This window comes from Tetrao urogallus (genome assembly GCF_951394365.1).
Source record: "Tetrao urogallus genome assembly, chromosome: 23".
Taxonomy (NCBI): Eukaryota; Metazoa; Chordata; class Aves; order Galliformes; family Phasianidae; genus Tetrao; species Tetrao urogallus.
The window spans coordinates 625,475-650,645 of NC_136836.1; the positions used below are offsets into that span (position 1 = coordinate 625,475).

Consider the following 25,171-nt stretch of genomic DNA (forward strand, 5'->3'; position numbering starts at 1 on the left):
AACACAGCTAACTCACAGCGCTCCGTCTGACCAAAGGAGACACAACCTGCTCCCATTCATTTAATACAGATGCCAAGAGCTGGGGTGCTCCTGTGCTCAGGAGAAAACAATTTGCAAGGTTTTAGGCAAGGAATGAGTGTCTGCCTTTGCCCTTGGGCTACTGAATACCCCTTACTTGGGCAAAATTCGGGCATGGCTCTGGGTTATTTTAATCTCAATTTTAATTATCAAGTAAGCAGAATCTAGAAGTTTTTCTTTTTTTTTTTTTTCTTTTTTTTTTTTTTCCTAGTTAGAGATTGCTCATCAGATCTGCAGAAGCCTGAGGTGTTTAGAAGGAGAGGAGACAAAGCCTTTGAAGTCTGCAGGCAGCAGGGCTTAAAAGAGCTCTGCACATCCCTGCGAGCCCAGCTCAGCTGTGCACACTGTGAGGCTCTCATTACTGAACAGTGCTCTCAGTGAGGGCAAGTGTGTCATCATTGCCAGACCCGTAAAGACACACACAGTGCTTCTTTACTTCTGCAGACATCACACCTGCTTTTACGCTTATTAAAGACGCACATACAGGAAAAAATAAAAGCTGCTTAGTGCCTTTGAAATCAAGTGTTCCCACTACTATGTCTCACACACACACACTCCTAAATACTCCTTCTAACAAACAATAAACGTGCCCAAGGAGGCTGTGGATGCCCCATCCCTGCAGGCATTCAAGGCCAGGCTGGATGTGGCTCTGGGCAGCCTGGTCCAGTGGCTGGCGTCCCTGCACACAGCAGGGGGTTGAAACCAGATGATCACTGTGGTCCTTTTCAACCCAAGCCATTCCATGATTCTAGCAGAACCAATGAAAGCACATTCATGGCACATTCCTCCCTTTTAGTCTCAGCCTTGACACTAACATCTCCCAATCAGAAAGCACAGCTGCAGGAACAGGACCAAATGACACTTCCTGCCAAGGGTAAGGACCTGGTGACACCACAGCATCCAGAACCCCACGTCTGAAAATGCAAGTGTGCAAATAGGGACTTCACCAAATACTTACAACACTTGAGCTGATCCATGCAGAATTATCAGTACAGCAGCTGCAGACATCCAAGCGGGGTCTTCTCAGATAGAGTGGGAAATAGCTCAACTCCACCAACCCTGGTGCTGCCCCACGAAGCCCTGCCCTACAGCTAGCACAGACCCACACCAGTAGGGGCACCTGTGCACAACAGCACACCGCAGCCAGCACCACGTGCTCCCCAGAGCCCTGTCCCAGGCAGTGTGTACCTGTTTCCAGCTCTGAGCTGGCTGTGCAGGACACAGATCAGCACCAAGTGAGAGGCTTCTAAGAAAGCCCGGTTTGAGAACAGAGCTCTGAACAGACTCTACCTTTAGTCTCGGAGCACTGTGTTTTTCCTGTATGCAGATTATTCCACCATCCACTTTTCTACAAAGAACAGAAATGCTTTTCTACCTATTATATACCTCGGAGGGAATCAACATTTCTCGACTTGTCCTAAAAGAGACAAGATTTTTCTTTTTTTTATTATTATTTTTAATTGACATCTTTCTCAAATGACAGAAGTAATTTCACACTTCTTAAAGACAGCAGCATCTTCCCCGAGGACTGAACTCACAAGCTATTTTTCTCCAGCCTAGGAAGTCCTTCCCTCTATTCAAACGTGCTATTCTTTTAACTGTTGCTATTGTTGTGAAGAAAAGAGCCTTATCATGGGGCTGACAGTCTTATAATCATGCAAAAGCTGCCATAATGATACATTCTTAATTGGCAGAATCATCTCTGCCATAAAACACACAAAAGTTTCCACTCCTTAGAGTAACTGCGAACAATAGACTACCAACAAATCTCAATTCATTCCTTCCATCTCATTAACTTCTCCAAGTCTTTCCAATCTAATGCTGCCTTACAAATCAGGGAGGCCTTCTGTGGGTAGACTTGTAGCTCTAAACAGCTCAGTAGTTCCACATCCCTGCAGCACATCACTCACTCTTAAAGAGAGAAAAGGCTTTCAAAACTGAGTCTAGACATAAAAGGTGCCTTCACTCAAACAAACAGCCAGAAGTGAAGTCTGTTGCACTGCCATTTTAGCAGAGTCCAAAGCCCAACAAAACAGATGAAGCAACTCATTTCTCAGTGGTGCAATACAGTAAGCACACTGCAGTGAATTACACACTCTTTCTGTTGTTTTCAAGAGCCATCAAGTTTAAAAATTATTTAAGAAGAGACTCTCATGCTAAGTTTGGGGAAGCTTTAGGCATCCTAGGGGGTTTATTTCCTAGCTGCAATTTATGAGGCCTCCATCAGACATTCAGGCAGTTGCAACTTCAACACTACTGAGAAACGGGAGAAAAAAAATAACTTGAGAACACACTTGTAACTGCTGCAGGATTTCCAGATGTGGTCACCTACGAAATCCAGGCAGTGACCTGCTGCTCCTCTGAACTTCAGTGTATTACTTCAGAATGAACACAAGTGTTAAAAGCACTACGGCGATGCAGAAAGGCCAACCAGAATCTTCTCTTTGTAACAGTTAATCACAAAGGGCACCAAAGTAGTCTTATCATGACTGGACCTGACATTGTTCTGGTGCCCTCCTCTCCAGCAAGACCTGAGTAATGCTGCCTCCGACATCGCCCACACTGAGCTCAGGTCATTCATTCATTGCTACACTTTCCTCATCACATGGCAGCTTATCAACTCCTCGAAATATCCTTGTACTCTAACTCTTGGCTTTCCTCCACCTCATCACAGCCTCATCTATCTGCTCACAACACGTCGTTGCCCACACTTATCTTCCATTGTCATTATGCAATCAGCATACAAAATGCACAACAGCCAAAAAGTCCAAAGCCCACACCTTCAAACTACAAATTTAACTCTTAACATACTTCCATACGACCCATTAGAAAAATGCCACGCAAGCTGCTCATGGTTACTACAATCCCATTTCACAGCTTGACCTGACAGCAGCCCCCCAGCTCAGAAGCTAAGCAGCACTTATCTAATGGCTGTTAAACACGATAACAAGCCACATCCCAAACCTACAATCGATTTTAGCACTGCTGTGTTCACACGCAGCCAAGGTTTCACAGTCCCCATTTGGTACAAGCTCACAGCAGAAGAGATCTGCAATCAGCATACAAGCTACATCTAAGTGGAAGATAGAACAGTGTGTTGCCTCCACTAAAAAAAACAATCATCACTCTGAATTAAGCTGTTCCTATTTAAAATTTAGCAGGCTCCCACTCCAGGTGGTAAAAGAAAAGTGAAGCATGGTATAAAAATATTCTTCTGAAAGTACATTCTTCTTTTGCCCTGACTGCTTAGGCCAGAACTTTATGGCATATGCAGCGAAAGTTCAACGTGCAATGTGCTCTTCTCACTGTCTGATAAGCTGTTTTACTGAGCTGTCATCTCAAGATACAACAACTTTGGCTATGACAGTTGGAAAGAATTTGGAAACTGATACACGAATGTTTGGGAGGAAGATCACGCACAAAGAGAAGAGCCACCATCTCTGCCTGCCATCTGGACAGCCACACACTCCTTGCAGGAACCCTGCAGCAGATCTGGGGTGTTTTTACCTACAGAATCTAAAAAGCATAAATTCTTCAGAAACATCCAGTGAAAGGAAGAGATATCACAGCATGTGCTGCACAGTATATCAAGCTAGAGCAGCAAAAAGATACAATAATTACTGGTAGGAAAACACATCTTCCACCTTTTCAGTATTTACAAAGTGTATTTTCAAAAGGTATCTTTCAGTACTACCAGCTACCAAAACATCCCAAGCATGTGACAGCATTTATCTGTGAGCACTTCATTTCATACTTGCTCTGTTGTTCATCCTCAACAAAGAGAATCTACAGCAGGCATTATACAGGAATTATCACCCCTAATCTAAAGAAAATAAAGATTTCCAAGACAAACACTTTAACTCTGCAAGGATATACATTCTACAGTGATCACAAAGGACTAATGATTAAGTGCTGCTATCAGTCAGGAGCACACAGGCAAGTGGAAGCACCTCACCTAATGTGGCAGCTGCGGCGAGCCCGGCTGCGTACGGATCCGTTCCTGGAGGAGCAGCGCTGATGATGTACGGATTGGGGACAAAGGCAGCAGGAGCTAGACCTGCTGAAAACACACCTGTCAGTAAAAACAAACTTGACTAGAACTGAAGCCCTACCGAAATACCTCCAGCTATCTGGCTGGGGACTCGATTGACTGAACACTGCGGAACAAGGGCTCACGTTGTTTTAGTATTTTCAGGCTTTTTATTGGTTGTTTTCCCTGTGTTTCCCAGTGTTGTTACAACAACCTAGAGAGGATATAATTTACATTAAAAAAAAAAAAAAAAAAAGAAACACTGGATTCCAAACATGCAGTGCTGCATTAAGAAGGCTAAAGCGGCACGACAGCCTGCATACAGTATAACAGTGACATACAGTACCTGTGAACTGCTCAGGTATCTCAGCAGTGCAGATACACCCTTGCTGTTTAAGTGGCTATTAACACCAGTTAGATGTTAACATTATCTAATTGCTTGTTTTGATGAGTAAGTTATCAATTTTCCCTAGTTTCTGAGTGCCATGCCATGCCGTTGTAGCAGTGCTTCAATTTGTGAGTCTGGAAGGAGCTCAGGAATGCATGGACAACATCATGGCCTGCTCTTAGTGTCTGTGCAGGCACTATCTTTCTCCTCAAGGTACAGTTTAATCATTAGAGAAATTACTGGGGGGCAGGAGGGGGTGTGGAAGGTGATAAAGGTGAAAGAGAATAAGTCGAGAAGCCAAGGAATTTTAATTCAGGTCTATCCCTGAACTCCACTGAGTGCATAACTGCACAGCACAGAGCTGAGAGAACCCCACACAATGGGCTTTTAGGTTCCAAAAACTACCCGTTAATTTGCCTGCTGTACTAAAAACATTTAACCCTGAGATTGTTCAGCTCTAATCATCCAGGAGTAGCCCTTCCATCGGTCCTTTACTCTATACAGAGTATCCAAGTGCTTTCCTCCCACTTAATCCATACTGTTTTAATATTACAGATCATGCATTTGCATAAATTACAGCTTTAAGTTAAATTCAGACCCCAAGCAGCCTAAAATTCTACCTTGTGCTAATTTAAACATAGACTGTCAAGTAGAAAACACGTTCAGGTGTACACAGGATTGTACATGTCTTCCTCACTTCAGTGCAGCCAATTCACACCTGACTTGGAGCAAGCAAGTACTTCAGAACGCTCCCACTGCTCAGAGTGCTGTTCAGCAAAGTAAGTGTGTGTCACTCCTCCCATGACTGCTCTGGAGCTTCTTGCAACTGTACAAGGACTTTTTTTCTCCAGGACTTTTCAAGTAGTCTTCAGACAACGTTCTTCTCTTTATGGTTCAGGTACTTACCAGTTGGAAAAACACATCTAGGATTCTCTAAAATCTACCAACTCTTTCTCCCTGTAGTCTTCCCAAAATACTCTGAGGACTAAGAGACCACTAGAAAAAGGCAATGTAAATACTAGGCTTACCTATGTGAGGCTGATGGGCAGCTGCCAATGCATACTGCTGCTGCTGGGCTGCTGTTAGCTGCTGAACAGCAAGTGCATTCGGTCTTTGGAACAACTGAAGGGACAAAAGAACAAATACGGTCCTTTATTTATGCACAAAAATCAATTTAAAAAAAAAAAACAACAAAAGATTCCTCTACTTTTATTCACACAACTACCGACACTCCTTTTTAGCAGGAAACATTTCAAAAGGAAATTTAGAACAGTACATTTGAAACCAATTGCCTGTGATGATCCACTTAAAAAGAAAATATTTCTCAAGTACAGCTAAACCCTACCCACGGTTTCTTCTGCTGTTCTCTGCACAGTGCCCCAAGGCCCTGCCTCCCCAGCTTCACACACACAGGATCACCAGGGGCTGCCACAGCTCTTGTAGAGCCTGAGCACCACCAGCTACGTTGGGAGCACTGCTGCATCAGCTGGCAGCCTGGGCTGCTTTCACAGGTGTTCTGAAATGGGTCGTGGGACAGCAGGCAGAGGGGAAAGCTCCCATGGGAGAGATGAAGCTCTTAGGATAGATGCAGGAGCTCACAAACCCTCAGATAAATGAGGGAGAAAATGCTTTTTCCTCTACTTTCTAGCCTCCAGCATCACCTACGTAAAACAAGGCAAGCAGCACGTATTCTTTGACCACAGACAGAAACCAGACCCAGGGACTTCTTGGTTAAGTCATCCAAAGCACATCCAGGCTTGCCAACTTACAGTTCGCTCCAGTCTTTGGGAACAATGTGCAGCATTACTGAGAACAGTCATTCTTAATATGGAAGGAATACCACGAGTCTTTAAAAGAACATGCCCCTTTTTTTTTTTTCCTGTTCATCCAGACTCTCACTAAGCTCACTTCCTGTGCCAGAGATGCCTTTAAGTCAATGAAACACTCCCTGAATCACAACATTAGCACACCATTGTTCATCTCCAGTAAGAACACTGAAAATACATCCTGAAAGCCACCCTAAAAATTCTCAGAAGCAACGTTCCTCCCATTTACTCCCCAAAGTGATCTTTTCTGAGGTGTGAATGACTTCATAAACCACTGTGATACATGTTTTCTCTCTGCAATTGCTTGGGGAAAAAAAAAACAACCAAAAATACCGGTGCCTAAATGCTATACAATTTTCACATCTATTATCCCTGCCTTCCTTTCAAAGTCCCAACCAAGACAACCAAAGCTTCTGCTGTCAAAAGCAACAATAATAATGCTGCCCAAATTTCTGGCAGAAACCTGCAACCAACAAGAAGCAGAGAATCATTTAGAAAGTGAGATGCAATTATAGGCAGACTGTACTTAGCTCTCCTAAGAGCAGGAAGAGGAGCTGTGTTGTTTAAGCAGAAAATATGAATGAGGACAGGTGACAGCCTCCATCCATTTTCTTCTCTTTTTTTATAGGTTCAGAAGGAGAAACAACGTGCAAAGATCACGAGGTGGAAACTGAGTACTTGGGGATCACAACCCAGTCACTGCTGCCTTTCTCACTGACTGCTGACCCCTGGAGGTGCCCCTCTGCACAGCTGAGGAGTACCATAACGCTCCTTTTGGGAAACGCATCACACACCCGCAGGGATTTCATCACCTCCCTTGGCCTAGTGGTCGTCACACAGAAAAAAGCACTCAGCAATACCTGATGCTTATATAAAGTTCTCTGCTATACCGTTAGCAGCTGGATCAAACGGTGCCATTGCTTAGCTCAATAAAGCATGCACATCACATACACCAACATACGGGACATGGACTGAAGGATCCTGGCTCTGTGGGAGCCTTCAGCAGCGTGTTCTTAGCTCAGTCAGCCAAACTATCAGTTTAGAAACAAAACAACCCCAAACTGCTGCAGCAATGAACAACGAGCCTGCTTTCCTGCTCTACTGATCTCAGTGATCCACGCATTCTAGCTTTCTTCTGCTACAAACACTTCACTCACTTCCACACTCTTGCACCCCTGGCTCAGCTATTCCAGCCTGCTGGGCTGCACTGTGCCGCAGCAAGCAGCAGAAGCAATGCTACATAACCAGTCGTTGGTCCAAGGGGCAAGAGAAACATGTACCTTCCCTGAAAATAATGTTTTAAATGCTCAGAAATTACTGAGAAGATTTCCACATCTCCCAACTGTATCCCAGGGATTCATTTTTTAATTACTACCAGCTACTCCATGCACGAGTATTTTCCCCCACTGGTTTTTATTTATTACTACTATTGCTTGCTTTCCCTCCTGTTCGCAGCTGCTCACTGTGAGATCTGACTTCCGGACCTCCAGTTCCACACCAGCTCTGTCTATTTGCCATTGCTGAAATGAGGGCACAGCAGCCAGCGCTGCAAATGGCCGCTGCCAACAGCCATTAGAGTAAGAGGAAGACTGAACAAAAATGCTTTACCTAAAATGTAACAGATGGGAAGAAAAAGGGACAGGATGCCAGGGCACAGCACTTTCATCTGCCTCACAAATAGAATATCAGGAGCATCCCTCTTCTGCACCCTAATCTCACAAAGAAACCTGCAGATTTAGCTATGACTGCTTTCCCAGACATATTATTGAGCTTTCTTTAAAACCACATGCAAAGCTTTGGCCATTTACATTGTGCTGCACACAGGAGGAAGGGCTGGATTCCTTCCGTCTGTCTGTGGAAAGCCTTTAAATTGAAATGCAGTTTCCCTAAGCCTACAAGCCAAGGCTCAACTTACCGTGAAGAAATTGCGTGAACAGCTAAAGTGTTCTGCAGCTTTCTACCTCCTGTAACACAGAGAGGGGAGCAGAGCAGAATTTCAGGCTGTGCTCGGGCAGATAAATACCACACAGCAATGGCAATCATCAGCATCAGCATTTAGTGGAAGTGTTATTAAGGCCTCAAGGCACTGCCTCCATCTGCTGACAGCACAGCCCCAGATTCCAAAAAAATCAAAGGCTAAAGGTAAAACTCCACTAAAGATTTTTGCCATCTTATTCAGAAACCGTGCACCGAGTTTGGGTTAAACCACATCTGTATTGTGGCATCTGCTAAGTGGAAATAAAGGAAGAAAACTCTTCACAGGACTATTTTAGCCTGTTACAAATTACACTCAGTTTAACCTGCAAACAGGTGAGGTAGTTCAGGAGGATGTCAGCAGTTTGCACACACAGGTATGCAGCCAAAGCACCAACTGCAGTGTGTGGGACACAGAGGGAATTTCAAGGACCCAAAACGTCACAGCCTGTGTTACTCAGTTATGGGAACACTGCACAATTAGATTTCTGTAATCCAGTTGCTTCTGCAATATAAACATCTGACAACCACATCTAATCTGATTAGAGATAAGACCTTTCCTTCCTAATATTGCTTTTAGCTGCACTTAATTGTAATCCCTTCAAAGCATATGATGCTTCCCTACGGACCAAGAAAGGCATTATTAAAGAAGAGATCCTTGGTCCGGGATGCATCTTCTTCTGACAACAAGCAAATGGAACAACACCCGTATGAAAGACATGTGTCTTTTGAAGTGCAAGTCTTAACTGCAGATACAGCAAATACTGAGAACCAGCAGCTGCCAGCCATCACATGAAGGAAATGGGTCCTCCTCTTTGAGCCAGCACACACTGCATTTACACCAGCGTGTACTGAGAGGGCACACGTGGCAGTGAAGAGAAATAAGAGCAAGTTCCTGTCTTTAATACTACACTTACAAAAGCCTGCTGCTTGTGTTTGCTGTGGGTGTAAGCAGCTATTGCAACTAAGCTGAAATTTTCAAATAAACACATGCATTACATAGCCTATTTTACCCAGACACCCTGCACACCCACCCAGTCCCAGCTATAGAAGCCTCAGAGCTCTGCAGCCCCATAGGCAGCCCAGAAAAAAGAGCTTCCAGCATGAGATTACAGTGAGATTGCATCAGCTCTGCATAGGTATGAACCTATCTGCTTCACACAGGAGAAACGGGTCTGCCTACAAGGCCATCCAGAGCCTGAACCCAGAGATCCATGTTGGCGCACACGCTTTCCAGGCAGACTGCTTTGAGAGATTTTTCTATTTTATTCATTTTACTTGTGAGGCTCAAGATGTGTTTATTTTAAATCCTATTTTTTAAAGGCTAGGAGAGAAAAGTAACTTGCAAATGAGCCTTAAAACAGAAAATATTGCCAGACAAAATACAAATGACAGGCTTTACATCTCTGCAGTTATTTTCCTAAACCTAGTATTTCCTTAAAAATCAGTTAGCTTAGCTCCAACAGTGTTTGAACAGAACAAAACAAGATTCACTGTTTTAAGAAGCTGAAATATACAAAGACAGGCACTTAAAAGTTCTACATCAGAGTAAGACAAAGCCTTGAAAATAGCTTTCTTCTTTCTCCTTTCTGAACTATACAGCAGCTATTTAGCTTAATCATTTTTAAAGATGTCCACCATTAACTGCTGCAGCATGCTATCTAACAGAACAATTGAATGAACTGTAATGCAGTTATTTATACTGCTTTTAAGACCATGATAACTCTCTGAAGGTGGGCCTTTAGCATCAACGTGGCAACAGCCCGTCCTCAGTACACAGCGCCTATCAGGCTTATTTTGCTGGAAAAGATCAGATATTCCAGGAAACTCAGGGCTGCTAAAATTCTGCAATAAGCTACAACAAAGGATTTCACTCCTCTTTGAAGAATATTACACGCACAAAAGGAAAGCAATAAACATTTACAGTTGTTACCCCAACGAGCAGGAACAGGACAAGATTACAGGTCGATGGTTGGATCCTGGCCCAGCATTCAGGAGAGGCCAAACAGCAAGGCAAGGACTTGCTTTACCTGTCTGGGCTGAGCAGTTTGTGCCTCTAATATGGGAGAAAAGGTCAAACAAACCCGCTGGGCTCAGATAAGCTCTGTAGTACTGGACTCCGATCACAGGCTTTGAGCCACGCTCAGTGAGAGCCTGGCCTCTGAGCAGCACTGCCCTGACCCCAGAGCTGGGCTGCAGCCCCAGGGCTAGACAGCCTGTAAGTCACTCGAAAGGCTCAAGGAGTTTTGCTGATCAGCACATTTTATTAGTTAAAAACTCCTCTCCACTGCACACTTACTCAAAAGCTAGAAATGATCCATCTATAAACAGATGTATGGTGTACAGAAACCACCCCAAGCCTTCGGCCATCCTGCCCACAGCACGAGAGCCTGAGCTCACATCAACACCCTGAGACCTCCGGGGAGGAACCAGGGCAGCAGAGAAGGACCCTGTGCCAGAACTTTACCTGCTGCTGGGAATTGTAATCGAAGAGCCCCACGGTGGCTGCAGCTGAGTCCACAGGTACCTGGGTGCCAGAATAATCAAACTGCAGAGGCTCCATGCCAACGTGCTCCATGGGATCCAGGGGAACGCTCTGTGACTCTATGTTGGAAAAATCCTCCACGGGCTTGGCACCATTAGTACTCGCCAGCTGGGCTAAGCCCTCAGATCCGTTCTGATTTGGACCCAGAAGATCTACTTCACTAGCAGAGTTCTGGCAATTACCAGGTGTACGGCTGCACAGAGAGGAAACAGGTCCATCACTAAGCATGTACATTCAGTGCTGCCACACAGCATCAGTTCAGAGCAATGCAGTACGACTCACTAGAGATAATGCAGATGATGCTATAAAGGTTAAAAAAAAAAGAAATTCTAGGGAGCTATTCCAGATCCTCCTTTTACAAATTCTACAGAACAACCTGTGTAACTATTAACAAAGCTGTGACACTGCAGCTCACTTGAAAGCTTTTTGAAATAGCTGTCATGGCTTCCTACTTACTCAACATAAGCACTGAACTGAAGTGAGAAATTGTTCATCCCAATTCAAGGGCAAGCAGTAAACATCTCACAGTGTATTTGTTTTCCTTCTACAGTTCTAGGTGTCAACATAAGGCTCAGCAAGCAAACTAGCAAGAAACAGAAAGGCTTTCTCAGATTTTATCAGTAGCCCAAGTTTCATCACTCGTGAGATGTGAGGAACAAGTGCAAAAACTCAACTGCAGTTTAGCCCAGCCTCTAAGCAGGGACAACACCTACAGCAGGTATTTTTCCAAAGCAGTCTCTCACAATGTAGTTAACAACTGGTGTGAAAATAACATTATGTAGTGCAGAATTAAGGGGCTCAGTACAGATTATCAGTTATCACCCACCTTCTCACAAGTGCTTTCCTATGTGTACATTATAGCATCCTTACGACACTGCTTAAGCCAGGTTTTTCCTATTGCTCTCACAGCACAGAAGATCTTGCAAAAAATTTAAGTAATTAAGTGTGATGCTGATTAATCACTAACGCACGGTGCACATACCTGAAGTCTTTGACATCTGTGTCGATTCCGTTCTGCACAGGCAAACCGTTTGTTTTATCCATCACATCTCCCTCCTCCTTCAGATCTCCTAATTTATCGCCATCAAATGTGCCCTTATTTTTCTTATCCCCTTTGTCATTCTCATCATTCTCTGCATCCCTTGGCCCCTAGGCAAAAGAAACATTAATAAGCTTGAGTTTCAGATCAATTTTGCTTTCATTCCAAGATGTTAACAAATCAAAGAAACATGTCACAATAAATAAGTAATTTTCAAGCATTAGTTTTTACAAATAAAAACATAAAAAGAGCAAAATAGTCAATCATGATCAAAAGAAACAAGGGAATTACTTTTCATTTCGTTCCAAAAGAGATTACATCTACCTCCTCAGTCTCTCCCATTTAGTAATTCACAGCCTGACTCTACCACTCTAAAAATCCCATCCCAAAATTATTTTTAAAGAATATTTACCAAATACCTCTCTTTTAAATTGGACTCAAGGCACCCCAAAATCAATTTGGAAGCATTAAATACAACAGCATGTACAAAGGTGCATAAACTGAACTAGTGCCTCTCCAAAAGGAAAATGTTCTGAGCTGCAAGAGGGGACATTTAGTCAGACATCAGGCAGAAATCTTCACCCAGAGACGTGAAGCCCAGCCTCGCTGCCCAGAGCTGGGGATGTCCCATCCCTGGAGGTGCCCAAGGCCATGGATGTGGGCACTGAGCCCACAGCAAGGGGCTCTGAGGTCCCTTCCAACCCAACCACCCCCTGCTTCTATCACTTAGCATCTCCATGTCAGAGATGCAGTAACTGACTGGGCAAGTGCATGCATTCAAGCAGGATGGGGCACCACGCAGCTGCCTCGTTTTTCAGGGGCACTACTGCGATTTGCAGACTGAATGTCAAGGTGCAACTTATAAGAGCATCCGAGTTGATCACTAATTTGATCATACAAACCTAAAGCACTTGAGAAAAAGATTTTTAAAAAGGGAAAGAAGGATTTCATTTCTGCTGAGCGCTTTTGTAAGCTGTATGGCATCCTCAGCATCCCTACCCTTACGTCTGCGTTTCATTTCACTTGGGAGAAGAATAAAGGGTGATTACGCCACTGGCAGTTTTCAACAACAGAAAGGAGAGGAAAAACAACATAATTAATGATAAAAACAGCAAGGGGCATACAAACATCTTTATCACTGATAGCTTTGGTGCTGTCAAAGACACCTCTGAAGCTGAAGGAAAAGTGCTCTGCAGAAAGCAGGACATTTTTCCATTCCCTCCATTTTAGTGGTAGAGAGGGAATTTTTTTCCCCTGGATTTAGAGAAAAGCAATCATAGTCTGCTGTTTATTCTTAAATAAAATCTAACTGTTCTTACTAATACTTGAGAGCCCGACTGCAAATGTCAATTACAAATACAAATTCGGAGCTCTGCTCTCACCTCCACAAGGTGGTATTTACAAATGAAATCCTTCGTTTCAGAACTGACCTCCTGACCACCAGCACTACACAGCAGATACCTCTCTGACTCTGGATGATAAACTGACTCCTTCCACTGATTGTTCTTTTTTTCCTCCAAAAATCATCTTTCTCAGGCTCAGGGCGCAACAGTGTTATCAGGGGCCCGCTAATGAGGGGAAAAACAGGAGGATGGATGAAGGAGACCAGGAATGGGCTCCCTGAAGAGATGAGCACAGCAGTCTCCTAGCAGTAACAAACCTACTCTGCTTTTATGTTTCTCACTGATCCAGCACTCAGCTGATGAGGCGGAGCTGAGATGTGGCTTTTTTTCCCCCCACTGTGAGGATGGGGCTTGATTATGCCTCCACTGCCACATGCTTAGATTTGAGGCAGCAGTGACTGTGCTTTCTTCCCCACCCCACCAAGCAACAGTGACTAATGCTATTTCTCCACAGGAAACAATATGCCCTTGAAAGCATTCCCAAACTGGAGTGGCTTATGCTCCTAGCATCATTACATGGAGCTTTTTGTTCTCAGCCAGCAACAAAGCATCCACACGTTCATCCAAAAACCACACTTGGCTACATGGACATTTGCATACTTTTCAACAGAAAAAAGGTTTAAATGGTGCTCCTGCAGGTCTGCTTCTCCTCAGAACCAGGGGGTGTCAGCCACCTTCAACTCCTTTACACCCACATCCCACACTGCATCCCCTCAGTCGACACTGGCCCACCCGTTTTAACAGAGACGGCTGAATTGTAAGAGCAAATAAAAAAAGAACAGAACATCCGCGTCTAGGAATGGATTAACAAACAAACAAACAAAGCAGCAAATGGAGAAAACAACATAATGGAAACTCAAATTTCAGAATCAGGCACACTTACAAATCCTCCTTTCCTTAGGCAGGAATCTCCGGGAGATGAGCTCAACACATATTCCACCATGCTAACTCCAAGTCCTCCACTCTCTGACCGTGGTGAAAGCACTGAGTTGACTTCACTATTCACATGAAAGCCCTGACCAGGTCTTCTCTGAACCATAATTGGTTGGGAAACAGAGTGATCTGGAACAAAAACGTGTAATTCTTGTAAGTAGATCCAACTATTTGAAGGAGGCAAGTCATTAAACATGTACTCCCCGATGTCTTAATTGTACTAAGAAGTGCCAGCTTTTTGACTTTGATGCCCACTGGAGAAGGATGGCTTTCTCATCCCTAATATATAAAGCTACAAGGGATACATATACATTCCTGATATATAAAGGACCTATAAAGCTACAAGGGATAACTGCATTCAAACTCCAAAATCATAAAATTTCAGAAGTTTGACTCTAAGTGAGGGCTGCAATTAAAAAACAAAGTTTATTCACTTTTATTAAAACTCGTGTTAGTAAATTGAAAAAAAGTCTCCATTTAAACTATAACTATTAAACTATAACTATTATTTAAAACATCATCCTACAGTTATACCAGCTTACATTTGTTTTCCTGGTCGTATGACTGACCATACTCATATCTCATCATTGCAGTTTCTCCTAGCTGCTATTTCCTCAACAGAAGTTTAAGAACTTCAATCCTTCCTCCCAGCCCCCTGCCCTCCTGCAGCAGCCCCATCTCTTTATCCCCTCTGTGCTTCAAGGGTTTGAAATCCAACCAGAGCCTACGTAAGGATAGATGTCTCCAAGTTCTAACAAGCTCTGCAGAAACTGCTGGCTGGGCAGGAGGTGACCTTCCATCCCAGTGAGGGAAGGGAAGACGTACTCAGCTTCTGCATGTTCAGACTGGTAACAACCAGCAAGTTAAAAATTACTGGGAGACAGCAGCATAGCTGCCAGGGGCTGGGGGAAGAGGCTGACACTGATACTACAGCTTCCCCCTAAGGCATAAACCATCAAGAGAAAAGGTCTATTCCATTCTTGCTCCTAGCTACACTTTCTTGCCTTCTCTCTGAAGCACAAGTATTTACCCACCCTCAAAGTGAAGTGGACCAAGAATTATCTGGGATAAAACTAATGAAGAAAGGAGATAGTTTTAACCCGGATCAATCTCCCAGCAGCTTTCATTGCACTGCTGCATAACCACCTGTACCTTCAGGAGAAGAAAGAAGCAGCCTTTATCAGACAGAACCACTCCTAGCAGCGCTGGCTTTAAGTGCTCTCTTCCCACCACAAGCTATAGGAGTGAAGGACCACAGCCATGCAGATGACTGCAGTGCATACTGTGGACTCAGAAGAAGGGAAAAGGGATGGAGCAAGAGGCATGCTACGGAAAATCAGGCTTCACCAGTTCCACCGCTCATGGAACAAACCCGACTCCTGGCCAAGGACACTTGCACACCCCACCTCCACAGTGCTCTCTGGCAGTGACCTGGAACAACTGCTCAGCTCATGGCTGTTCTCCTTGGTTTTGATGAGCAGAATGGGAAACTCTGACTTCCCTGACTCACGGACAGTAGTGCAGGTCACAGCTCGGGAATAAAGGCTGCAAGGTGCACTGGATTAACTGAGAATAAACAAAGGAGGAGATGAGACTACAGGCTTTGACTCATGGAGATCTGCCATCAGCCAGTGTAGGAGGCTGCCTCCCCCACGTCTCTCCTGCTCGTCTGGTGGACAGCCAGCCCGACAACTGGCGGCACAGGAGAGAGTCTCGCTCTCAGCTGTTGCTGTTCACAACCTGGCTCAGCCCTCTAATCCACCCTCAGCACAAGCAGCACAAACTGCAGCTGAGGACTGGATGCACGTGCTGCAGGCTGCAGTCAGACAGCTGGAGGCAGCAGCTCCCTGAGATCTGCCCAGCCTCACTCACAGCCTGCAACGTTCAGCTGGGAAGATTCTGATCTATTTTTGCCAGGCAAACAAAACAAAACAGAAAAACAGCAGAGAAATTGCTCACTTGGAGCTGTGCCTCCACACAGTTTGGATACTGCACAGGGTGCCCAGCAGTGTCTGAGGAGCACAGTCAGTACAGATAGAAAGCACCAAGAGTTAAAAGTCAACATTTCAAATTCAACACATGCATATGGTTTTTCTGCCAGTTAGCTAAAATAAACCTGAACACTTTCCCCTCTGAAGTTCAAAATATGGGACAGTCTCCCATCCAAGAACAAAATTCTTGGCAGATGAACTTCAACACAACTAATTCAAAACATCTCTTCATTTATTTCAGAATTGATGTTTTTGGGCTTTGGCTCGTTAAGTATTTAAAAATTACTTTTTTTCCCTCCACCAATGTTGTTCTCTAATGTCTTTGTTCAGTCTTAAAGCAAACCATCCCAAAGCAGAAAATGCATCAGAAAGTTTTAATTCCAATTCTAACTGCTACCTAAAATTTTTAAGGAGATAAATGTAAGGGTACAAGCATTCACACTTGGCAATCTTTTTATACCCATGGGTATCTTTCTAACTCTAGCACAAAACAATGTGGTTTTAAAGGTTTTATTATTGTTATTATTATTATTATGTAAAACAGATGTTTTTTTGTTTTTTTAAACATTTTAAAAGCTGTGTCATCCAAACTGGCCAGCAATTTTGAGCAAAGGAATTGCATGTTTCTGTGTTCAATTCCAACTAAATTAAGTAAATAATTGAGCTACCTGATGTTCCCCAAGCACTGTCTCTCCACTGATCTCCCAGAAATATCCCTTTTGGTCCATCTTTGCTGGAATCATCAGATTCCCAAAACTTTTTACCCGGCAACAGCTGCTGCAATTAAAAAAAAAACAAAACAAAGCATGATTAAAATAAGTATAAAATGCAAACATAAACCATAAGCGTCTCCCTTCTAAACATGAGTCAATCATTAAACACAAACTGATACATGCTTATAATCAAAATATTTATACACTCCTAGGGTGTAAGCTGTACAGCAATGGAGACAATAACTCAATCTCAGCAATCCTCTTACATTCTGAAATGCTTTACAGACACTGCACACGCAAGCACACGCATACAATTCAATTGTGCAGCCCTCTCTACACAAGGGCAAGTGGCAAGAAAAACGTTAGCAGGAGCACTGCTGTGATGAGAACACTCATGATTTCCACCTGAGCTGCGAGGATACCTCCAAAACCACCCAGCATTTCCAGCAGGAGTCCTTGCCTACCCACGTTCTGGTGCTGGCAGGGATAGAATATAGAAGAGGCGCCAAGAGCTCTCACTTCTCACTTATTTAATGACTGCTAAGGGCTCCCAGTGCTATGAAGGTTATTGGTAAACAATAATAAGAGCGAACAGTTCTGGGCCACCGCACCTGCCACGCAGGCATTGTTCCTGCAAGATGAGAGGAGAAAGGCAATGCACTCACTGAGGAGAGGACAAGTCACCACTGACTCGGATAACTCAAGGAAGACTGTACAGAAGCTCGGAAGATAGCAAAAAGAACAACGTGCACAATTTAGGGGATGCATTTTAAAACACTGTGTGGCATCCAAATATGGCAAAGGGAATTTCAAGCACTCCTTAAGTGCCTTGGATATCAAGCATACAATCTTTCAATTAAATCCTCGGGCTGAATGACATGTATGTAATTGGGACAGCAAACAACACCACATTCACAGCAAATTAAAAAAAAAAATAAATGAGCCTTGCCTGATGAAGTTGGAATAAAACAAGAAACTGGAAGATTAGCAAGTACTCGCATCTGTACAGAATTACCATAGCACAAATAAGAGTATTAGATCAGTCAAATCTCTTATATATATTAGTGCTGATAGCTGTATACTCCGCCAGCTTGCGTACAAATTTAAGGCTAAAGCCTAACAGACTGTGGGGTGAAGGCAAAGCAACAGCAAACAACCTCAGAGCTCACAACTTCCAGAGCCCTCTGGTTTAAGGCAGGGAACAAAGAGAAGCAGAGCTCACTCTTTACTTTTCACTTCAGGAAGACCTTCCTACCCAGCATCACAAAGCAGCTCTGTTCGCATGAGCTTAACTCTGATGTCCCCAGATTGAGATAACTAGAAAACACCATAATTAAGATAAGTATTATAATGCAAACAGCACTCATTCTAAGCAGCAAGCGAAAAGCAGAACAAATTCTCAGAAAGTCCCGCCGCAAACTAGAGTGCAATTCCACCCAGTAATTGAATGAACACTCAATGCTGCTGTTGCCTAGAAGTGATTTTGCTCTTGCGCTGGTATCAGCTAAGATTAAAATCAACACATGACAAACAAGCACAGGAAAAAATAAAGTGAGATGTGTCAGGGAGAAGCCTGTGCAGACACAAGATGGAGGACAGAGGTGTGCAGCAGGCACAGAGCTCAGCACTGCAGCACTACTGCTCCAAGCCCAGCCTCAAGCTGCAGGGTTTTGGGCACACTGCCACAACCTGGGTAAGATCTATACAAGCCCCCAAAGGCAACAAACCAATGCACCCCCACTCACACAGCCTAATCAGCAATAGTAAAATCCAGGAAGTCACTCTCAGATCATAGAATCACCAAGTGTGGAAAAGACCCCTAAGGTCATCCAGTCCAACCACTCACCACCAGTATTTCCCCACTGAACAGACATTCACACATACATGAACACAGTGCCTACAAGTCTCCCTTTAGCACTAGGTTCCAGACAGTTCTGATCCTCAAACACCAAACTTCCACTGCTCCCAGCCCCTGGATCACGGCACACCACCCACACCCCAAAACTCCCTGTGCTGCCCAAGAAAGACCATTTATTGCTCCTTTTCCCTACCAGATATCCCATTCTACTTCTAATCTCTTTTTCAGCAGTGAGTCATCTCCACCCAAATCTCTCAAAAAGAGGACAGGGAAAAAAAAACACCTAAGTAAGAAAGCTTTGTAATGTAAGCGCTAAGCTTCCTCCGGATTTTATTGTCTTCTTTTTACCAAGAACAAGACCCAGCTCGTTATTTTAACTCTCAACCCACGAATCAGTAACAGCATTTTTCTTGGCTGCTCCTTCCTCGCAACCAGAGGCAGAAACACCACAAGATCAGCAGGTCACTTGCTTTTTAGATACCTATTGGTGACTTTAGATTTTGTTATTAGTGACAGCATAAGCTGCTCATGAGCCTCCCAAGTGATCAATGGAAGCAGTGCAGCTTGCACCACTCCTCTTTCTGTGGCATTCAAACAAAACATCCGCAAGAAAACATCCGCAAGGACAAGTGACCACCAGCAGCTCAGGCCCAAACACAGCAGTTCCCCCATCACAAAACCCAGCTCCTCCAACCCTGCAGCCGCACCCCACCAACACCTGCTCTCCCTCCACCATTTCAGAAAGCGACAGAAACCCATTAAACAAAGCTTCTCATGTCCTATGCAGAAAGGTTGAGGGAACTGGGCTTCTTTAGCTCAGAGAAGGCTCCAGGGAGACCTCTTTGTGGCCTTCCAGTACTTGAAAGGAGCAGATAAACAGGAGGGGGAATGGCTATTTGTGAGGGTGGATGGTGATAGGACAAGGGGGAATGGTTTTAAATTAAGAGAAGGGAGGTTTACGTAGAATATGAGGAAGTCTTTCCCCCAGAGGGTGGTGAGGCATGGAACAGGTTGCCCAAGGAGGCTGTGGATGCCCCATCCCTGCAGGCATTCAAGGCCAGGCTGGATGTGGCTCTGGGCAGCCTGGGCTGCTGGTTGGCGACCTGCACACAGCAGGGGGTTGGAACCAGATGAGCACTGTGGGCCTTTGCAACCCAGGCCATTCAGTGATTCTACGTCCTTTAATGATACCTCACAGTGTAAAGGGACACAGTGTGCAATGGGCAAAGCTCAAATGAAAAGATGAGAAGCAGCAGACTTGCAGAAAGCAGACAGGAAGAGCTGAGCAGCATTAGAGCATTTTTTAGCCAAGGAAAGAACATCATCTGGTTTATGGGAAAACCCAACTCCTGCCATATGTTCCTGAGTTTCCAAAAAGTAAATACATTTTCCTCGTATACTCAAGAAAGCAACACTAAACTCTATACTTAGAAAATTTATTTTGACTCAAAGAAAAAAGGCAGCTTTAACCAAAAAAAAAAAAAAAAAAAAAAAAAAAAAAAAATCACATGTAAGAGGAAATCCACTAGGCCAGCATAGAAGGGCAAAGGGGAACCAAACACGATATTCGTGTGTATTCGTGTGAGCCGCTGTGCTCACGTATGAACTCCACACACAGCACCACAAACTGCACAGCTAACTAGGCAAGAAAAAAGAACCACCTTCCTGTGCATCTGTGTTACTGAGGCACAACAAGCTGTTATGAAGTGTCATGCACAGAGCAAACTTTTATTTACATGTTGGTTGCTCATTTAATAAATATTTCTATTTTCTTGAGAACAAGCTGATTCACTACCACAAAAGACAGCAAGACTCTGTCCTCTGGCTCGAGGATGACTTCAGAGTAATTTAATCCTCTATTGTTTCACATACCCTCTATCTCTTTCTTATTTTGCCTTTTAACAATGTGGTCCTGAAGAACTGTACCTGAACACCTTATAGTTTTGCTGTGAATCACAAATAAGGATTAGAACAACGTTCTGATACTTGCTATCTCACACACACTGCACAACAAAAATAACAGCATTTCTGTTCCCTGCAGTTGAATCTTTTTCCCCAGAACATAAAATTTCAGACTGAAAGCTCTCACTTCAGTAGAAAAAGAATACTAAAGTTTAATTTCCATATGGATTCTGTGTGTGTTTACAGCTGGGAAGGGCAAGAAGCAACCAAAAGACAGTTGCAACAGATGTAAAGGGGGTCCTCGCCCTGTCAGCAAGGTTCAGCAATTATTTCCACTGAAGTACAGAACAGCCCACCAAGATGATGAATTTTCCCTTAGGGAAAGTTGCTAGTTGTGATGGAAAAGTTATTCCAGCAAAAATAATCCAAGTTCTTCAGTGTGAAAATTAAAAAAAAAAAAAAAAAAAAAATGCAGAGGTCAGCAGACTAGGTCATTTGTTCTGTTTTATTTATTAAAATTGACCTTATCTAGTACGAAAATAATCCCTCTAAGCCCTCTTACAAAGGGCTTACAGAGTTTTCAATATTCAGTTTAGCACAGGGAGGAGGGATGACATGGACATCAACAAAAGCAATGCTACGTCAACAAGTACTGAGCCTGTGTGCATGGGCCCCCTGAGATGGGATTATGAATTAGACAAATTAAGTAAACCGATCCCCTTCAGACAATGCAAATATTAAGATAAAAGAAGCCATCTGTGCCCCACCACAGCAGTTGGAGAACTCTGTTTCTCTGCAGTAACAGGTACGGACAGGCAGAGCACGTATTCACAGGTCCCATTTGGGCAGCACTGCAAATTTACAAACGCTAAGATGTTATCTGCCCTCAAAAATGCTGCCTCCAAAAAGCAAACCGTGTCGAGACTGAGCGCACAAGCAGCAGCCCGAGCTGGATCCCTCTGACAAGCTCCCTGCTGCCAGGACAGCTCGTTACCCCACCCTGAACTGTGGGCAGCTTTGTGCCTTGCTAGCAGGGCTCTGGCAGAAAAAGAGCCAGCACAAAGAAGAGGCAGGATGACATTACTGGGAACAACGTGGAAGATCTAAACAACAACCCCTCCATCTTGCTGTGCTGACAAGCTGTGAAATGCATGGCAGCAAACCCACAGACATGAGCTGCCTCTCTGCAGCCACCAGTGCAGATCCAGCTGCTCCTGGTGAGATGCTGCTCAGCCCCTGCTCTGAGCATCCCCAGCTGCTTGGGCACTGCACACCCACAGTCCTCCCACTTCCAATGCTGCTAGCATCAGATGACTAACAAAACTGTACTGAAAAATTATTCACATCTTTCAGTAGTCCACAGTCCAGCAGCCAATGAATCATTAATTTATGAGAAATTCATGAGAAGAAAGCAAAGACATCACTCGTGGTGAAAACAATGTCACGTGGTGTTATTTCTTTTTGGCTGTAGAGCAGACAGAGGAATGCTGAAGCCCGGTGTGACAACCACTCCACATAAGAAAAAGCCCATCTGTATCAGCGATGACATGATCAGGCACACGGAGATCCATGTGCCACTTCAGCCCTAGCTGTGTCGATCTGCTGCAAGGAGCCACGGGGCTTGTAGGAACTTGGCTGAAGGCAGAGCCAGCCTAGAGTGCGGCACCAGAACCTTGGTGGACTGCAGCCCAGAGCAATCGAATGCCTGTGATAAACATGGGAAGTATTTCTTACCAGCCTCTCTTTTTAGGAGCGGGGGGAAAAAAAAAAAAAAAAAAAAAAAAAAAAAAAAAAAAAAAAAATCAGCTGTTACTCAGACATCTTCTGAGTTTTTGGTCCAACTCCTGCATTTCTGAAGTTAAGACCCACAGCTACTCAACGGCTTTGCTCCCATGAGCCGTGCTCTGGAGGAGCAGTTCCAGCTGCTCACCCAGCTGCTCTCTCGCTCCAGCTGCAGCCTTACCTCACAGCAGCACCTACTATCAAATGGGGCACATTCAGTTCAAAATACACGTGCTGATGAAGGAGACAGATTCCACCTCTGGTCTCTCTGCACCATCCACTACACAAAAAAGATGCTGTACGAATACTCAATATTGCAAAGCTCCAGATAAGAGGGATGCAAGTGAAGAAAAGCAGGCACCCACCTCCCCTGTCTTGAGGGCCTGAGAAGAAAAAGAACTTGCACAATACATTAAGGTTCAGATAAGCATCACTGCTGTGTGATCAAAGATTTCGGAAGACAGCATGAGAGGCAGGACACGCTTCTGGTCTGTGTGCTGAAGCAGCAAAACCAACCAGCTCCATAGGGGCAATTTTTGAACAGAACCCTCATTCTGCTTCTTGCTTCACTAGCTTCTGTACACTCTCTGTACTACATTCTCTTCTGCAGACGTTGTACAGGAGTTTAACACAGTTAAATGGAGGAAGGTGCAATTCTGAAGACAGAGACAGCCACAATACAGATGAAAGCTGTGGGTTTTTAAACCACTCTTAATTTCCCCAGATTACACTATCTGTTCATCACAAATCAAAAGTCACCTAGCCTGCTGTTAAAATCCAGATAAATTATTTTACTGCGCCCTTTTAAAAAGCTCTGATGTCTTAGGAGATGCAAGCTCCTCAAACCACTAAAATTGTGATGATACTGCTTACCAAGAAGCAAGGAAACAGGAAGATAAAAGACAGACTAAATGCTTTGTTTTCCCAAATGTACAAAGAAACACTTCTACTCATGTTTCTCCCCCAGGGCTTTCAATATCATACTTTGGATCTGGTATTATTAACTCTCTGCAGCTAAGAATCAGAAGCACAGATCTCAGTTTACACAGCTCCTAAAATTGGGTAGGTGGATGTATGTTGAAATTCCTCAAGAAACAGAGAGAAAATTCAGCGGACGAAGAAAGGAAACCACAGTGACTGAGAAAAACCTACAGGAAATAAGGAATAGTGACTTAGGTTAGACAAAAATAAGGTGAAACGCCATCTCTCCTGGAAGAAACATGCCTGCTTCAGTGTATGGAAAAGCCCAACGACAGAAGGATGCTGCCTCAAAGTTCCAGTTGTCACAAGAAAGGAAAGGGGGAAAAAAAAAAAAAAAAAGAAAGAAGTGAGTTATCATTTAGAAGGCTCAGAAAGAAAATCTCACATCCAGAAGATAAAAAAGAAACACTAACTTCACTTCTCTCAACAAATCACTGAATAAATCAAGAGATGGTAAAAATCAGCAGTTAAGAACCCCTTCAGGCATTCAGATTGCCATGACCTAGCGCCTCACTAAGCACAGAACAATTTTACTCTCACTCTGACCAGGCATACAGAGAACCTGAGCACTCTGTATCTGAAAATGAACATCCTGCCAAGTCATATTTACAGAACTTTCACACCCATCATCCCTTTGGCATGTTACATACGGAGGTACATCAGCTGTTTCTCAGCAGCTTTAGATGGATTTATAATGGCATGTTTTCTCCTTTCTAAATTATTTTCTTCTACTCTTGGTCAATACTATCAATGTAGATCCAGAAACACAGAGGTTTTCCTTTCACAAACTATCAGACTGAAATGCAATTCAGCATTATTATCTTCCAGAGAAGAAAGGACAGTAAAGAAGCTTGGCTTCTGAATTCCAGGAATTCAGGGGTCTTCCACCTGGTAGAAGGCACTACACAACAATCCAGGCTTTCTGTTTTCTCCCCACCAACCATTTCTGGATTCCAGAGGCTGCTTTTTAATCTAGTCCATAAACCATGTTACAGAAATAGGAATCATTGGAGAGGGGGAAAATAAACCGATGTGAATTTCACAGACTGGAATGCAGCAAAGAAGCCTCTCCAAAGAAAAGACCTGCGTTACGCTAGAGACAGACCCTCCATGCCTTAATATCCTCCTGCAAGACAAGATTTTCTCCTCTCTGCTCTTCCACAAGCCAGAAAGCTTGGCTACAAAAGAAAAAGGAACTAGGCAAGAACACAAGCATTTACATCCCAACTTTCAGGAACGTGTAACAGCCATCTAGAAGTAACTTGCTCTTCTTCCAAGTCAGCATAAGCAGGCAGGTTCTCTATTCAAAGAAAAAGATGCATCTTCCCCAACTCTACTGCCTGCTTACTGCACAATGAGATTGAGGAAATTCATGCTGTTGTGCTACGCAGCTGGAAACAGAGCATCCTCTATGTGACAGCTCCTCCTCAGTCCTTTCACCTGTCCAAAGCACTGACCACTTCTGAAACCCCTGCTTACACTACCAGCTACTCAAACATGAAACACAGCCCTATGCTTTACGACTAGAGCTGGTAGGTGGCCAGGAGCACAAACAGGGCAGCAGACAATGACTGACAGCCAAACCCCACAATATTGTGGGGCCTGAGATCATGGGATCCCAAAATAAGCACGCTCCAAGTATTGTAACGCTTGTCATAAGGCAGATTTCTAACTGTTCTTTTACAGCCACCATTTTGCTGTTTGATGATGCGACAGGTGGAGGGCTTA

General features: G+C 43.9%; 1 protein-coding gene across 2 annotated transcripts in view; it reads right to left on the reverse strand.

The window, feature by feature from the left end:
* The window catches only part of PUM1 (pumilio RNA binding family member 1), a gene marked incomplete at both ends in the record, with an annotated part of 63,277 nt that overhangs the window by 23,500 nt on the left and 14,606 nt on the right, over nt 1-25,171 (reverse strand). For both annotated transcript variants that reach the window (XM_079546200.1, XM_079546199.1), the window contains 6 exons: nt 4,034-4,135; nt 5,525-5,618; nt 10,764-11,034; nt 11,824-11,990; nt 14,167-14,345; nt 16,876-16,984. In XM_079546200.1, the coding sequence (XP_079402326.1) occupies nt 4,034-4,135; nt 5,525-5,618; nt 10,764-11,034; nt 11,824-11,990; nt 14,167-14,345; nt 16,876-16,984 (922 nt within the window). The remainder of the gene's footprint in view (nt 1-4,033; nt 4,136-5,524; nt 5,619-10,763; nt 11,035-11,823; nt 11,991-14,166; nt 14,346-16,875; nt 16,985-25,171) is intronic.